Raw genomic sequence first — 16,320 nt, forward strand, 5'->3', positions numbered from 1 at the left:
CGGTGTGATGGGGGTGGTAGTGGGGGGGGGCTCACTGAGGTCATTAACTGGCATTGTCTCCTGACGTGATTAGTCAGGTAGCAAAGTCCATTTGTCACCTGCACAGGCAAATTGAGTTGGTGCTGCACTAGGGGCTATGGGGACTGTATAATATCAACTTGATTACATCAAGGCAGCTGCGGACTTGACACCTTACTGAATTTGTCAGCATTAATCGTTAGGGCCTGTCACAAATCCATCAGCTCCGCAGATAATTAGGGCTCTCTCTAATGAAGCCAACAGGAAGCAACCTTACCCCCACTCTGCCCCCGGCGTGCACGCAGACACACACATACTTCTTTCTTATAATTAGCCGAAGTAAGAGCGACTTATCTGCTCTTCCTCCTGTAAAGGCGCTGGTACAGTGAACCAGCCGCGACTAAAAAGACACCATGGCTGCACTCAGTGCTGGAGCTTCTCCCTCCCGCCCCTCGTCACCTTTAAACCGGTGAGTGTGTGGTGAGGTTAGATGTGGAACAACACACACACACACACACACACACACACACACACACACACACACACACACACAAAACAAGCATCTGTTGGAGCGTGTTGATTTTTAGACTCGTCAGTGTTGTTATTTAAAGTTTCCTTTACAGATTCCTAAATGAATCCTATTAAACTATTAAGAGTATGCTGAGAGACAGGTATGTTTTCTCAAAAAATACAAATACCATCAAGGCTATCTAACAGAGATACACAACCTGTATCAACACAAATTTAAAGCAGATATGAAAAATGAAAAATTAAGTTTAAAATATATTCTTTATATTATAATGATAATTACAGAAAAATATTAATTATTCACAATTTTTAAAAAGTTACTAAATTGTCTTGTTGCAGGAGGATCGGAGGGATTGAATGATAGTGCAAATACAAATTTCTATGAAAGACTGACAAACCCCAAGAACTCTGTAAAGAGCAGATTCAGCCTTTGTGATATTATGCAATTTGTTCTTTTTTTGATTAAATAAGGACTTGGCATTGAAATATTAAATTATTGTTTTAAGCTATCAGGATAAACCGCTGTTTAGTTTTAATTTTCCGTCGCTCTGTCCCCCCACAAGCAGCGGCCCAGAGTGAAGCCACAGGTCAATGGCAGCTCCCAGCGGAGCATCAATGAATGCTGGATTATTTGTTCCTACTGATGGTGTCAAACTAACCATCATGTTCATGGAAAAAAATGGCGCACAACTCATCTTTCAGGCTGCGACTGACCATTAGAGCCCATGATGCACATGGTGCTCAGCGGACAGTGCATTGAATCAATGGTTAGAGAAAGAGAGTGGGAGGGAGACTGTGTCTGTGTGTGTGGTGGGAGAGAGTGAGGAAGGGGGGAGGAGGGGTCAAAGCCATGTCATGTTTTCATGCCTCAATCTACATACACAACCCTAATGGGAGCTCAGCCTGCGTCCAACCTTTTATCAAACAGGGCACTGCTGCTGCATCAACAACACAGAAAATAAAAATAAAGTGATGTGGAGCCAAATCTGAAGCCTTTCTCATGACTCACGAGAACAACAAGGTTACTACAAAGGTGAGACAACGAGGCACAAGTCCACAGTGAACACTGGTTGAATGTTCTCCATCCTCGGCTCCATCTCCTCACCACCGTCATCACCACCAGCAGCTCCTTGCTTAAAATGATAAATCCCACTGACTTCAAAGTCTTTGTCGGCTGGCCGTGCCGTTCGACCCGCTTTGCACATCATATTTCAAAATCTCTTTAAAATTCTGTAACTGTCTTTTGTTCACTCCAGTTGTTAATGTCTAACTTCAAAGGCTCTGCCTCATTAGCACAGAGGTAGAAACCCCTGTCACTCATTTACATTTGTTTAAAGGCTACAGGGAGACAGGGGGGGTGGGGGGTGTCCAAAATCCAAACCACTAGAAGTCAAACTCTGCCAACACCTGGTTGGATCATTTGGTCACATGAACTAAATATTAGAGGATATACTCTCCTCCTGCTGATCTGAAGATTCAGATGGCTCTGATACTCAAGCTGACTGTGTTTTCAAAAAAGGTTTTTTTTTTTTTGTTTTTTGTTTTTTTACAGGTACTCAAACATGGATTTTAAAAAGCTATTTTTGTCACCACCCTTTCATGTGCAATTTGTACATTTCCTTATAATGAAACAAGTGATTTTCCAGGAGAAGCACAACTTTTCTCTTTGTGGTTCCTTGTTGACCTACCAGAGGGTTTCCTGTTCTGCATGGAGGGATTTATTGATGTTTATCAGGAGTGAATAGATCAAAGCCTGCCACATGACAGGCGATCAATCACGCATCAAATCAAGAATGGCAATCCTCTAATAAAACAGAAAGAAAGGGGAGGAAGAAAAAAACCCCCAGCTCTCTCCAGTTTTCTCCCCCCTTCTTTCCCAGCCAATTATTCATCATTACTCACTGCTGAACCTCAAAAGCTCCCTTTTATCCCTCATAACATGCCATTTAGTTTATCTCACCATTTTAAAAGAACTTTCCTGGCAAAAGATGGAGACGAGAAGAAGGAAAAACCTCTCAGTAGCACTGCGCGCAAAACGCGCGTCTTTTACGCATAAAGGCTGTTTTTGTTTTGTTTGTTTTGTTTAGTTTCAAGTTTGGGTCAAAGGTGAGTCGAACCCTTTCTGTAATGAGGCAACAAATTAAAGTGGTAAAGAGAGCGTTTAGATGATGGGAGCAGTGTGTATCTGGATGTGTGGAGGAGCGGTAATGGAGGAGCGGTGCGTACCTGCAGATCGCCGCGGCTCTTGCTGCTTTCTCCTCGGCATAGTGACCGTCGCGCTCCACGGCGCTTCTCATGCAGGAAATTACAACAAGGCAAGTCTTTCAGTTTGGAAAAATCATCCCGGGTAGTCAGGGAGGGAAAAGAAGGCTCGATCAGGCGGCTGAAAATCTTCCGTTTTTTGTTTTTAATAAATAGTCTTTTTTGTCTGTAATGACTATTTTAGACTTTTAAGTGCTGGATCGGCTTCGCCAGCTCCTGACGGCGTCGTGTCCATCAGAGTTCATCTTCCTTCATCTCTGTCATGGCTCGGTGTGAAAAAAATTAAACAAGTTTACAGTTGGCTCCCCGTGGAGGGGGTAAAAAAGACTATCTCCCACGGTGTTTGGAGGGAGGGGAGATAGTTTGCTGCGCCTTTTTACGCACACCAAAACTACAATAAAAAAATCAAGTCAAAGACGTAAAGTCCGCTACACCTCTGAGAAGTATCCTTATGTCGGCTCGCCTCGGTTTGACCTGAAAAAGACACACGCACGCACACACACACACGGGAGAAAAGAGGCGTTAGATGGCTTCACGTCAGTCCCGTCCGCACCGTGCCACCTCAGCCCGGATCCAGCGCCTCCAGTCCGGCGCAGACTTTTCCCCTGCCTGCCTGTTTGCCCTCCCTTCCCTCTCTCTCTCTCTCTCTCTCTTTCTCTCGCTCGCTCGGCGCTAACGGTCCCCTGCTTTACTTACGTTTTAACGGCCGCGGAAACGGTTTTCACCGCTCATGTCCTCGTATTTTCCCTTTCCTTCTCTCGTTTTTTGGAAGGGGGCGGCTGATGCGGCTGGATATCACATCCACGCGTCGCCAACTACTGATCACAAAATATCTCTCCTTCTTTTTCTTTTTCTTTGAAGAGATGAAAAAAGGTGAGAAAACTCCAGAGACTGATCCTCCTCTTTAGGGGAGAGGAAAAAAAAACAGAAAAATTAAAAAAAAAAATGTGGAAACGCGGAGGATCCAGAAGCTGTTTCAGACAGTCTCAACTGATAGACAGACGCATCGAGTGGCTTTTCCTGCTACATTTTTACTCCTCCCCTCTCACGAGCGTCACCCCTGACAGAGGAGCCTACCTGTCAATCTTTTTAATTGTCTTGTCCCCCCCCCACTCGCTCTCTCGCTCTCTCTCTCTCTCTCTCTCTCTCTCTCTCTCTCTCACTCCTTTTTTAATAGAAACTTCCACAAAAGAATCCTTTCTGAAACTTGTGACAACATCAAGATCACATCTGTCAAAAAAAAAAAAACACAAAACAAAACAATCAAAAACAAAAACTACTAGTCCTCCTGATGGATTTTGGAGCTGACTCATTTTAACCAAACTAATAAATAAGTAAAGAGTTGTTTGAAGCTGGTCCACTAGTTGAGTATTCAGGGGAACCTATACCACCTGAAACAGGTTGTACACCTTTCAGAGGGTTTCTTAAAAATACATTTTTTATGTTTTTACTCAAAAATACCCAACAAACAAAGGCTGTTTATTTTGATAACCAATTAACTGATTAGTTCTTAGGGACTTTAGTTGTAAGAAAATGGGGAAAAATGTTGACTGGTACCCATGATGATGCCTTCAAATGGTTTAGTCCACAAACCAAAGTTAATCAGCTACTTACTACCAGGTAGGAGGGAAGAAACTAGTGAAATAATAAACATTGAGGTGAAGCATATTATAATTTAATTTTTTTTATTTTTGGGGGGGGGGGTACAATTTTTCAGGTCTCTAATAGCTGATGCCTGTTGCTTTACAATTTGAGAATCCATTGTGGTCAAACAAAAACTTTCATCACAATCTGGATTGACCCAAGAGACATACATGAAGTATTTTATGCATGTATTATGTTAAATTGGGTCAGGATATTATTTGAACCTTGTGGATTCATTATATAATATTCCATTATTTTTTAATTATATTATTATTTTCATTGTATTGTTAGATTCTGGTTCCAATTTTCAAATAATCATGCATTTTTTTGGGTAATTGAAACTTTCTTTAAAAAAACTGAAAAATAAAGATGTTTTTATTTGTTTTGTTTTTGTTTTTGTTCTTCTCATGGCCCACCTGCGGTGCCTTCATGGCCCACCAGGGGGCCACAGCCCATGCTTTGGGAATCGCTGCTTTAAAGGCTCGTTATCGTCATATTAAACAGTGGCAACATTTAGATGGATGGCGATATTATCCTATCTCCTGTCTCAGCAATAATTTGATTGATTAATCATGGATAAGACAATACTCGGTATGTCTTAAGATTAGATTATTCCTTCCTCTGAGTATTAACTTAATTAGGTTAAGATGACCAGAAAATGCAGTTTACACAGCAGTATGTATTTTTTGGGCTTAATATTAGAATATTGCTGTCCACGTCAACAAAGTCATCATGAACAGTCAAGCTTCTGAGGGCTGAAATCATGTCAATGTTTGATCTATTTGAGAAAAACCCTTTGTAGCTTTGTAAATGTCTATATATTAGCAATACAATGATGCCTAAAGAAAGCAACGTGTGTTTTTTCAAATATATCCATTTATACAAACTTAGATTAGTCTGAGAAGCTGCATTCAGTTTGTTTACAATTGATTTTGTGCAGGGACTTTGTCCTGCATAGCCTTAAAAAACCTTATTAATAAAATATTCAACAGCAAGTACATAAAATACATTGCAAGCCTTTAAACTAGCCAAGTAAACTAGCCCAGGAACGTACTTCCTATTAGCCAAACCAGCTAAGGTACGGCATCGCTTTTGTTTCAAACTTCATTGGACATCATACAAGCAAGCGTTGAATCTTCAGAGGAAGTTACCGGTATGAGAACCAGCAGTAGGTAAATATCAAAATTTATCATTTCTCAAGCTTTTATAAATTTTAATTTGTTACTGACATACAATTTTTAAAAGTAAGGCTTTATTATATTAAAATTTTGAAAATGATGCCCTTTAAACCCACAATGAAAACAGATATCTACAACGTCGCTTAAAATAAATAAAAGTAATGGAACGGACAAGTGAGGATGGATACGTAAACATTTCCAAGTCACTCAATATGTCTTGGAGTTTACTTAGGTACATCAACCTTTAAGAAACACAAACAGTGTGGTACTGTACGGTAAATCTGTCTGAAGTGGGCAGTTCTCAAAAACAGAGTCGACGTACAAGAAGGAGAGTAGTGAGGGAAGCCATAATTTTCTAAATTTGTAAACATGCAAGAAACCATGTGTATTGTCACAGCCCAGTATATGTTGTAAGTAATCTAGGCAGCAACATTCAACTGTAGCAGTAACACGAGCTAACACATGCTAACCTACTGGGCTAATACAGTGTAGGCTAATCTTTACTAAAGTAACAGTCATGACTTTTTACAGTTAAGTCATAGGAATAAAACAATTCACCATCACCTATTGAGGTTACAAGCTAGTGAGGATTTCAAAATGTTACCATTTTTGAGCTGATGGTTAAGATTCGTACATTGGAGAACAGGGGGAACACATCAGAATGTCTTTGTGAATGGTTCCCTTAAAAGCTAATTCCTTTCTGCCTGCCTGTATTAAACGTGCTCAATTTGGAAATTAAGGTAAGCATGTAATAACAGTGTCAAAAACTCATTATTTTCTTACTTTCAGGCTGTAGTCAACAAAGTGCTGTTGTTGTCTGGTGTAAACTAATATTACATCACTCACAGATGATAAAATAAATTTCACTAGCAGAAAAGGAATAGTTTTCATGAGATATGGTATTATTAGAAGTAAAAAAAAAGTGCATAAGGGAGGGTCTGACCCTGGCAACTAGACTGCTAAATGGCTAAACCGGTAGAGGTAATTATAGTAAACAATAAAACAGTTTTACAAATCCAGTCTGCCAGTTAATGATGAATATCATGAGATTGTTTCAAATCCAACAAATACTCTAATGATTTTGGGAGATATTATTCATTTCTTCATAACAATACCTGGGTTGATAGCGAAATAGCACTATGCTACCTGGCCAGCAGGAGGCTAGTCTTTACAAAAGACATGTCTGACCCTGGCAGCTGGGCTGTTGAATGCTAAATTGCTAATCCCCCAAGCAAAAATACAAACAAAAACAAAATTAAATCATGGCTACATTTTACTAATTCATTTAAAAAGTATGGTGTTGATAATAGAGTTGTTAAAATCTAGCGCAATGCTACCCGAATGCCATGGTAGCAAGTAAATGACTGATTTTTATTTTCATACTTTCAGTGATAAATATGGTCCAAAACACAAACAAGACAGGGTGTCCTGACAACCGCATGACCTACCTACCAGCTAGGTTCCGCCATCTTGAGTAAAGGTAAAATAGCTAGCACTGAGTCCAAGCGTTTTTATTTTAGATGTGCATTTATGTGGATTAAAATATTTTCACACAGCGCTGTCATATATTTTGACAATGTGTCATCATGCTCAGATGACCTACGTGTACTCTCACACAGCGCTTTTTACGACACACAGGTTCTTTGTGTTGCAGTGAATTTTCCACCTGCTGTTTCAACTGGTACATTACACATGAAAACACCCTCTCTACTTTTAAGATTAGGCTTAAAACTTTCCTTTTTGCTAAAGGTTATAGTTAGGGCTGGATCAGGTGACCCTGAACCATCCCTTAGTTATGCTGCTATAGACTTAGACTGCTGGGGGGTTCCCATGATGCACTGAGTGTTTCTTTCTCTTTTTGCTCTGTATGCACCACTCTGCATTTAATCATTAGTGATCGATCTCTGCTCCCCTCCACAGCATGTCTTTTTCCTGGTTCTCTCCCTCAGCCCCAACTAGTCCCAGCAGAAGACTGCCCCTCCCTGAGCCTGGTTCTGCTGGAGGTTTCTTCCTGTTAAAAGGGAGTTTTTCCTTCCCACTGTCGCCAAGTGCTTGCTCACAGGGGGTCGTTTTGACCGTTGGGGTTTTTACGTAATTATTGTATGGCTTTGCCTTACAATATAAAGCGCCTTGGGGCAACTGTTTGTTGTGATTTGGCGCTATATAAATAAAATTGATTGATTGATTGATTGAAAAAGAAACATAAGATTGAATAAAAACATGCCACTGGACTTTATAAAACAGAGTTGTTAAAAAAATTGCATTAGTATGCACGTGAATAAATCACAGGTAGTGTGACCCAAAGCCCTGTTGCTAATATCAAAATAAATGTCTTTTGGATCAAAATTATCAAAGAATTCATTAGCAGTACACCAGCAGAGGTAGAATTTGAATTAACAAGATACCTTCTGTGAAATGCGGGGAGCTTTCATAATGATAATGCAATTTGGGACCTCTAGAGTTTAGCGTTAGCTGAATTAGCGCCTGAGCCATTTCTCTCTTCTTCCTGGCTCAGTTTGTCACTCAAAGTCTAAATAAAAGGAGAGATCGTACCTTTTTAGCACAGCTGTTAGTGCAACCAAGAGAAATATCACAAACCACATTCGTAAGCAACTATTTGTTTTACCCTTCGCACTGGTTGCTATGGAGCGCAGTGCATTGTGGGAGGCAAGTGCTACTCAGTTTAAATCTTCACCTGTTTGCACTTTTGAAAGCAGGCACTTAAGAAATTCTATTTTAAAGCATCGTTATTAGATATACATTTGTGGAGAACATTCTTTTTTAGGGGTTGTGCTTGTGTTACATGCACATGAAAACTGAAATGTTAATTTAACACGTTTACACGCTCTTTTAATATTATTGTCGTGTTTTTGTTTTCTTTACGATGATTAGATAGACTTTTGTGTTATATTCGACGGGTAAATGTTGTTCAAAATACCTACTGGATTGATTTATTTCGGCTCCCTCGGAAATGAGTGCCGCTCGTGTCCGGAAAGGGGCGGGACTCCGCCGACAGGTCCGGGGCGCTGCTGCGCTACTTTACACCGCTACACCACCACAGCCTCGCCTTTAACTCAGATAGTCGATTGTATGCTTATGTTTTTGAAAAAAAAATGTTTTTTTTTTAAAGAGAGAATTGCGGGTGCTCTTTTATTCTTCTCCCGGCGGCTGATCCGGTTCGGACTGGACCGGGCCTGCTCGACTGTGCGCGTGCAGAGCGGGGAGGCTCGCGCATGCTGCTCCGAGTAGAACTTCGACACTTTATTTTTTTCCTTGTTCCTGAAGCCATGTCCGGCTGCTCGGTGTTGTTGCCGAAACACGTTAGAAGAGCGGTGTCGGTACTCGGCTGGGGGCGCGGAGGAACCGAACCACTTTGTGGAGTTGAGCGGCGGCGGAGCTACATCATCGACACGTCCTACTCGGGTCACTTCATGGATTACCAGCGGTCGTCCATACCGACCTCCATGAAGAAGATGGTCGCGGAGAAGCTGAGTCCAGATTTCAGAGAGGCCGTGCGTGTGCGAACCGTGCCCGTACCGACACCCGGAGATGCCGAGCTGCTCGTCATAAATCGGTAAGTTTGAGGGGGTTTTTTTTTTTGGAGGGGGGCTGGAAAGCTAGCTGTGCGGCTGCTTTCGGGTAGGTGTTCTGAAACATGTTGTGAGCGGATTATTTGATGCCAGTTTGTTTTAGAGAAGTTAAAAGAAGAAGGGTGTCGCTGCGCTTACCTCGCGTGTCCAGCGCCTGCGATCATCCCAAGATGGCCCCAAAATAAGAGTAATTAAAATAAAACCTGAGGAATAATAAAGCTCCTACTGTAATTCCACGTTCCGCCCTCTGTGCATTTGTCTATCAATCCATCTCGGCATCTCTCCCTCCCTCCCTCGTTTTTCCTTCCTCCCTCTCTCTCTCCTGTCCTGCTGTCTCTCTACGTCACAAACCTGCTAACACAAAGTCATGAGGAGCTCAGACTGACATCAGGAGAGGAAATGCAAAAATTTACATGGAATCATTGAGGAGCAGCCACGGGGGTGAAAAAACGAGGAAATGCATCAAAACAATGGTTTTTATCCCTAAACCAGAACCTGATTTCAGATTCTGTTTGGAGGTAAAAAAAATTGAAGGTCTGACTCTGCTTCCTTTTTACTTGCCCACTACATTAACATTTGGGTCTGTGTGTGATCAGCTTCTCGGTGTTAAATTAGCCTTGTACAAATGCATCTCTGGGTTAACACCTGTAATAAAAGGTGTTCATCATATTAGGTGAAAATACACGCAGTCAAGGTTAGTAAGGCAGTGGCGGACTTTGTAGTTAAGTGTGTTTTGTTACATAGGCGCACAGAATTGGACAGTTGCACAGAAACACATTGTGTAATGACAATAAAGATTCTTGAGCTTGAGATTTGGATCAAATGCATGTGAGTCTTTGTAGAATTCTAGTGCGACTCATTGGACACTATGTTTAAAAAAAATATATATATATTTGGGATCTGACAGTTTTATAGTCTGGTTGAAAAGCTCTTATTTACACTATAGGTTATTGGCTTTTTCATGTCACGTTTTACTGTAAACACCACAGAAACACTTCAGAACATTTAATTTAGGTTCCAGTTCTCATCATGTATTTTTTTCAGGACTAGTTAAATGTTCTGCAAAAGTACTGTTAAAAAAACAAAGCAAGCCTTTTATTTTTATTTGTTCTATTATTGTTTTTTCTTCTTACAAATTTCTTTCAGATTCACCATTCTGATCTTCAGCAATAATTCTCGTATGCATTGTTTATATAAATGTGTACATGTATGTTTTTCCTTAAAAAATTGACATAGTTCAAATCTTCAAAATTATTTACAACAGCCTCAGATTGACCACTTGAGACTCAACAACTCTAAATCTGGCACAAATTGTATATGCTTTTATTTATTTTTAGCACTTAAAAAAAAGCCTCAAAATGCACTTCAGTTCATAAATGTGTGTGTGTGTGTGTGTTTTCTGTAATGGCTACTATTTTATAAATTGAAATTTTAACAGAGTATTGTGTGTTTTAATATATATCTGTAAATATTCACAATGAAGTTGTGTTCACTTTGAAAAAGCTTTTAATTTGAAATTGATTCATTTCAGACCATTGTGACTCAGTATTTTGGTTCTCCACATTTGCACAGATTTGATCACAGCACATTTCTTTTGCTCAGATCTGAAGTAGTCAAATCAAGGTGTTGTGTGTTTTATTTTTTGTATCTTTGAGGTCCGTCTCCAAAGCACAGAAGCATTGTCTACATTCTGAAAGTGCACTTGTGGCATACGCGAGGCACGGTGCGAGTGTCGCCCTAAGAGGCAGTAAACGATTTATATATGCATTCCTTTCTCACATACTTGTTCTTAACGTGTAACCAAGGTAAGATGAGAACAGTCACCTTCGTGTTGAGACAAGACACAGCTATCGAAGATTTGAAAAGTGCAGTTTGTTGTGAGTGGCTGCAGACAATGAATCATGACATCAGGCAAAGTGTTTTGTGATACAACCCTTTCCTCGTCACTGCACAACTGTGCAGCCATAAAAAAAGAGAAGGGAATCATTGCCTAAACAAACTGGTGTTTATGCCCCGTGCAGACGTGTCTGGAGAAAAAGGCTCAGTTTTGACCTTCATACAGCAATTCTGCAACTGTACTTCCACTATGAGTTATTCTTTTACTTTGAGTGTTGCACTGTAGTAAAACATTAGTTTAATCCTCTAATGGTTGTATTATTTTGCTTTATGAAAGATTTGTTTCTCTATCTCCCCCTCCCCCAATCCTTCTGATTATCTTCCAGGTTTGTGGGAATTAACGCATCTGATATTAATTACTCTGCGGGCCGGTATGACCCTTCGGTGAAGCCTCCATTCGATGTTGGCTTTGAGGGTATTGGTGAGGTGGTTGGCCTCGGCCTCAGCGCCAGCTCCCGTAATGCCATCGGGGACACTGTGGCCTACTTCAACAGTGGCTCATTTGCTGAGTACACAGTGGTGCCAGCCAAAGTGAGTGTTTCCGTCCCCTCGGCGAAGCCAGAGTTCCTCACCCTGCTGCTCAGCGGTGCCACAGCCTACATCGCCTTGAAACGCCTTGGTGACCTGACCAAAGGTGAGACCGTTCTGGTCACAGCAGCTGCAGGAGGAACGGGACAGTTTGCTGTGCAGTTCGCTAAACAGGCTGGTTGTCACGTGGTCGGTACCTGCTCCTCCACTGAAAAAGCTGGCTTCCTTAAATCCATCGGCTGCGACAGGCCAATAATCTACACTGAAGAAGACTTGGCCAAGACGCTGAGGAAAGAATATCCACGTGGTATAGATGTGGTGTATGAGTCAGTTGGAGGTAGACTTCTAGAAGTTGCAGTGAATAATTTGGCCAATAAAGGCCGGCTGATAGTAATCGGGTTTATCTCTGGATACCAGAGTGCATCAGGGATCCCGGCTTTAAGAGGAGGAACACTGCCTGTCAAACTGCTCCAGAGGTCGGCCAGCATTCGGGGCTTCTTTCTGCCACACTTCCTGAGTGACTATAAGGAGTCCCTGGGGAGTATGATGCAGATGTTTGCAAAGGGGGAGCTCGTGTGCGAGGTGGACTGCGGTGACTTAACACAGGAGGGGAGGTTCGTTGGTTTGGAATCAGTCTTCCGAGCTGTGGACTACATGTATGCTGGGAAAAACCTAGGCAAGGTTGTGGTGGAATTGGCACCACCCACTGTTGGTAACAGTAAACTGTGAGTTTATTATTACCCAAAACTCAGACATATTATGATGGTTAACTTAAAAACAAAGAACCTCAGCCATGAATAATTCTAATAGACCACAGTCTTTATTTTTGGAAGATGATTGACATGGAACAAATTTATTTTTTTAACTGAACAAATAAACACAAATTTAAACTTGTTTCTCTGCTGTCAAGTCTCTGGAAACTGAAGTGCAACATTGCACACAGTGTGTTGGTGCTCCATTCGCTAATGTGCAAGAGTAAATTAAACATAAAACCTTTGTGAAACTGCTCGCCCAGTTAGCGGAAAAGCAAAGAATTAATAAGATATAAATCAACACTTCAACGATACTTTACTAGTGCAGTGATAATTATGTTTTGATACATTTTGTTAGCCATCTCAATATATTGGTTTGTGTTTTCACATCACTATTGTTCAGCATAAAAAAAAAAAATTTTAAGGTGCCATGTCGCAGTTAGGAATGCATGTCTGTCATTCGTCTATTAAAATGTCCCAGAGCCGTGAATATTCAGATACATCTTAGTGTTTAATTTGTATTCTTTGTTGTGATTGGCCCGTTTATATTTGTGACTTAGCAAAGTCTGATTTGTGGCAAATAAAAGAGGAAGGGAGTGTAGTGGAGGAACAAATACTGCCAAAGGAAAGTTTTTACATGCATCACACTGTGTAGTGAAAATTGACCATCTGCAGATAGAACATTTTATTTAAACAAAAAAAAGACACTTCATTGCACTTTATATTAAGGTGCTTGTAATAATTAGTACTAAATTAGTAATAAGGCCCTTCTGAGTCCTTATTTGTATTAATACTTCATTAAGGTTACTGGCATAAACATGCATATTGCTACATAATTAGACCTATCCATCAAAAAGGAACATGTTAACAGTTTATTAGCTGTTTAATAATGTTAATAAAACCTTAGAGTTTCTTATAATTGTGTCTAATAGTATTGCACAATTGCTGAGTTTGTTGATGAAACTTTTCAGTTATCTAAGCAGCTTATTGTGTAGTATTATTAAAGATACTTGAATGTGGTAAATTTGAGATTTTTATTGACTTTAACTAACTTGCTTATGTCATTGTTTTCTTTTCTTTTATGCATGAACTATGCATTTATTAGCAGTTTCCACTACGTAACATTCTTTTTGAAAATACTAGACCTAAAGCAAGCATGATGTAAGTTAGTTCCTTTGGCTGCTCCCTTGTTTGCACTCGGGGTTGTCACAGCAAATCCAAGGTGGATCTGCATGTTGAATTGGCACAGGTTTTACACCGGATGCCCTTCCTGGCGCAACTCCACATTACATGGAGAAATAATGCCTTATCGAAATATACACTACTGTGCAAATTTTGACCCATCCCAGAGTTATTATAGAAGTAGCCTTTGATACCCTTTCCCTCACCCCCTTTTTATTGGCATCTCAACACAAAATCAGTTCAACAAAAGTGACTGTGAGCTATATATATATATATATATATATATATATATATATTTTTTTGTATTCAATAATAATAATAATAAAAAAAAAATGTACGTGTACTGGCCAGTAGAATACATATACAAACACAGTTGCAAGTCATCATACAATATTAAAATGAGTGTAAAACAGTTATTCATACTTTAACTTGTGTTTTCTTAAAATAACTTGAGGTCCTGCAACTATGTGTATACTGAAAAACAAAGTTGCACATAAATGGAACCCAGTTGTCATATCAATGATCATCAAAGTTGAAATGATCACAGTTTCATTTATTTATGAATATTTATCAGGTTGTCATGATTTTTTTAATGCTTTTATTAAATTTTGTGATTACTAATGCTTTTATAGTCATATAACAGTTAATTGGCATTTTATGACTTATAAAGGCTGTATTAACTGTTAACTAACACTTAATACAAGGACTTTACTATCAAACACCACATTCGATAGAGTGGAGCATTAGCTTAAAAGTTATGTTGATGGGTAGGACTGCAATCCTTATTTTTATTCTTAAGCAGTGATCTGGACCTTTTTTTATGAATTGTTTCATTAAACATCTTCAAATGTTTTGTCTTAACCAATGGTTTAAAAAAAATCCTACAGTTAATTAAATTTCAAAAACTTGCCTGTGAAAATGCAACCATTTAAAGTTTAGTATATTGCCATGATTGTTAATTAAAAAAAAATCCTCTACCAAAGTTGCTGACTTTTTTTTTCTGGTGATTGAACACTGGACTAAACCGTGGGTAATATGGCACCAACGCAGTGCTGTAGAAAAAATCTTAAGAGGGTTTATAAAAAAGTAAACATAGTGCAAAAATAGAGACTCTTTACTAAATGAATGGTAAGATTTAAAAGCTAAGCAAATATCTTCTGTGACTGCTCTTTAAAACTAAATCATAATCAGGTTAAACATTCTGTGGTTTTAGAAGAACATCATTTGATTTATTGATTTATTTGTTATCTGTAGAATGATTTGTTGGGCTGAAAAACAGACAAAATAATAAAGTTTTCTCAGTATAAAATTTATTGCTTTCTTTTAAAAAGAAAAAAAATAGTATTTTTTTATTGAGGGGGATTTCAATTTTAGCCTTTTAGTGACATAATGACACCCCCCCCCCCCCCCCCCCAAAAAAAAAAAAAAAACCCTTATGCAGAAAGCTGAGGCACTTTTGTGTTTTGCACAGCAAGTTTTTTAAATTGAAGCACAACCACTACAGTTTAATGCTGAATTTTATTTATTTTTTACTTGAAAATACACATACATAATATGGGGGCTATTGGTATGATTGTTCTAATAGGTATTTTAGGTTTTTATTTTTGGCCGTTAGTCTGTAAGTCTTGAAAGCACCATGAAACCATTTGGTGGGTTTTAAGTTAAACTTCACACAGTGGTAACACAGACCCTGATAGCTGTGCGTGAAGGAAAATGACTATCAGACACATTCATGGGGAGAGAATTTAACTTTTTTCATGCATCAAATTCCATCACAAATATTTACTACCAGGCAGCACAGTGGCTTAGTGGTTAGCACTGTTGCCTCACAGCGAGAAGGTTATGGGTTCAATTCCCGCCTGTGGCCTTTCTGTGTGGAGTTTGCATGTTCTCCTCGTGTTTGCGTGGGTTTCCTCTGGGTGCTCCGGCTTTCTCCCACATGCAAAGACATGCAGTTAGGTGATTGGAATCTTTAAATTGTCTGTAGGTGTGCGAGTGGGTGTGACTGTGTTTGTCTGTTTGTGGCCCTGTGACAGACTGGTGTCCTGTCCTGGGTGAACCCCGCCTCACACTCTGACTGCATGGATAGACTCCAGGCCCCAGTGACCCTTAATTGGACTAAGCAGTTGAAGGTGTGTGTGTGAGAGATTTACTACCACTGGTATATAATACATGCAAACAAGTAGTATTGGTGGGAGGGAGACATTTAGTGAGCTGGCTCACAGATCTCTCTTCTTGATGGAAGTCCACTTCTGAAGTTATTTGAGCTCTGGGGCAATAATGTGCCTGCTTTTAGCGCTCTCAGCCGTTTTAGCCACCCTAAGTGTTTTGTGATGGACTTTGTTGATTTTCAAATGGGGTTTAACGCCGGTCTGTGTTTGTCAGAAGTGAGCGCTGCTCCAGGTGCGCTTTGATATTTCATTGCCTGTTTGTGGCTGACAGAAGCTACGTTCACACAATCAATCTTTTCATTCACACGCCCCAAAGCTGCACAGAATAAAAAATTACTCAGGCTAACTACAAGATGAGAAAAACAGCGTTAGTTTGCCCCCACCAGGAGCACCCCCAGAAAAATAATCACTGATTGTATGTAGGGTGGCGTGCCCTTTGACATTTTTTTCATTTCCGTCTTTTTGTTTTGGAAAGTGGTGACAGTATAAAATAACACTATTTTCTATGTGGGGCGTAAAGACGGTCACTCAGAAGACTTTATCAGGAGGAAGTAACTAAAAATCACATTCA

General features: G+C 39.8%; 2 protein-coding genes across 4 annotated transcripts in view; one reads left to right on the forward strand and one right to left on the reverse strand.

The window, feature by feature from the left end:
- LOC117514805 (teashirt homolog 1-like) overlaps positions 1 to 9,539 on the reverse strand; it is a 98,503-nt gene extending 88,964 nt beyond the window's left edge. The window contains exons 1-2 of one of the 3 annotated variants that reach the window (XM_034175395.1): positions 9,359 to 9,539; positions 2,773 to 3,282 (exon numbers count right to left, since the gene is read on the reverse strand). In XM_034175395.1, coding sequence (XP_034031286.1) covers positions 2,773 to 2,812 — 40 coding nt within the window. In that variant the 5' untranslated portion in view covers positions 2,813 to 3,282; positions 9,359 to 9,539. Of the gene's footprint in view, positions 1 to 2,772; positions 3,283 to 3,504; positions 3,640 to 4,794; positions 4,810 to 9,358 lie in introns of those variants that run through there. The other 2 variants (XM_034175396.1, XM_034175394.1) reach the window with 2 other exon arrangements.
- Positions 3,576 to 12,445, forward strand: LOC117514807 (prostaglandin reductase 3-like). The gene is made up of 3 exons (XM_034175397.1): positions 3,576 to 3,681; positions 8,916 to 9,204; positions 11,443 to 12,445. The coding sequence occupies exons 1-3, from the start codon at positions 3,591 to 3,593 to the stop codon at positions 12,371 to 12,373; spliced, it is 1,311 nt and encodes a 436-aa protein (XP_034031288.1). The 5' UTR covers positions 3,576 to 3,590; the 3' UTR covers positions 12,374 to 12,445.
- Positions 12,446 to 16,320: the final 3,875 nt, after the last annotated feature.

Source organism: Thalassophryne amazonica, chromosome 7, assembly GCF_902500255.1.
Source record: "Thalassophryne amazonica chromosome 7, fThaAma1.1, whole genome shotgun sequence".
Taxonomy (NCBI): domain Eukaryota; kingdom Metazoa; phylum Chordata; class Actinopteri; order Batrachoidiformes; family Batrachoididae; genus Thalassophryne; species Thalassophryne amazonica.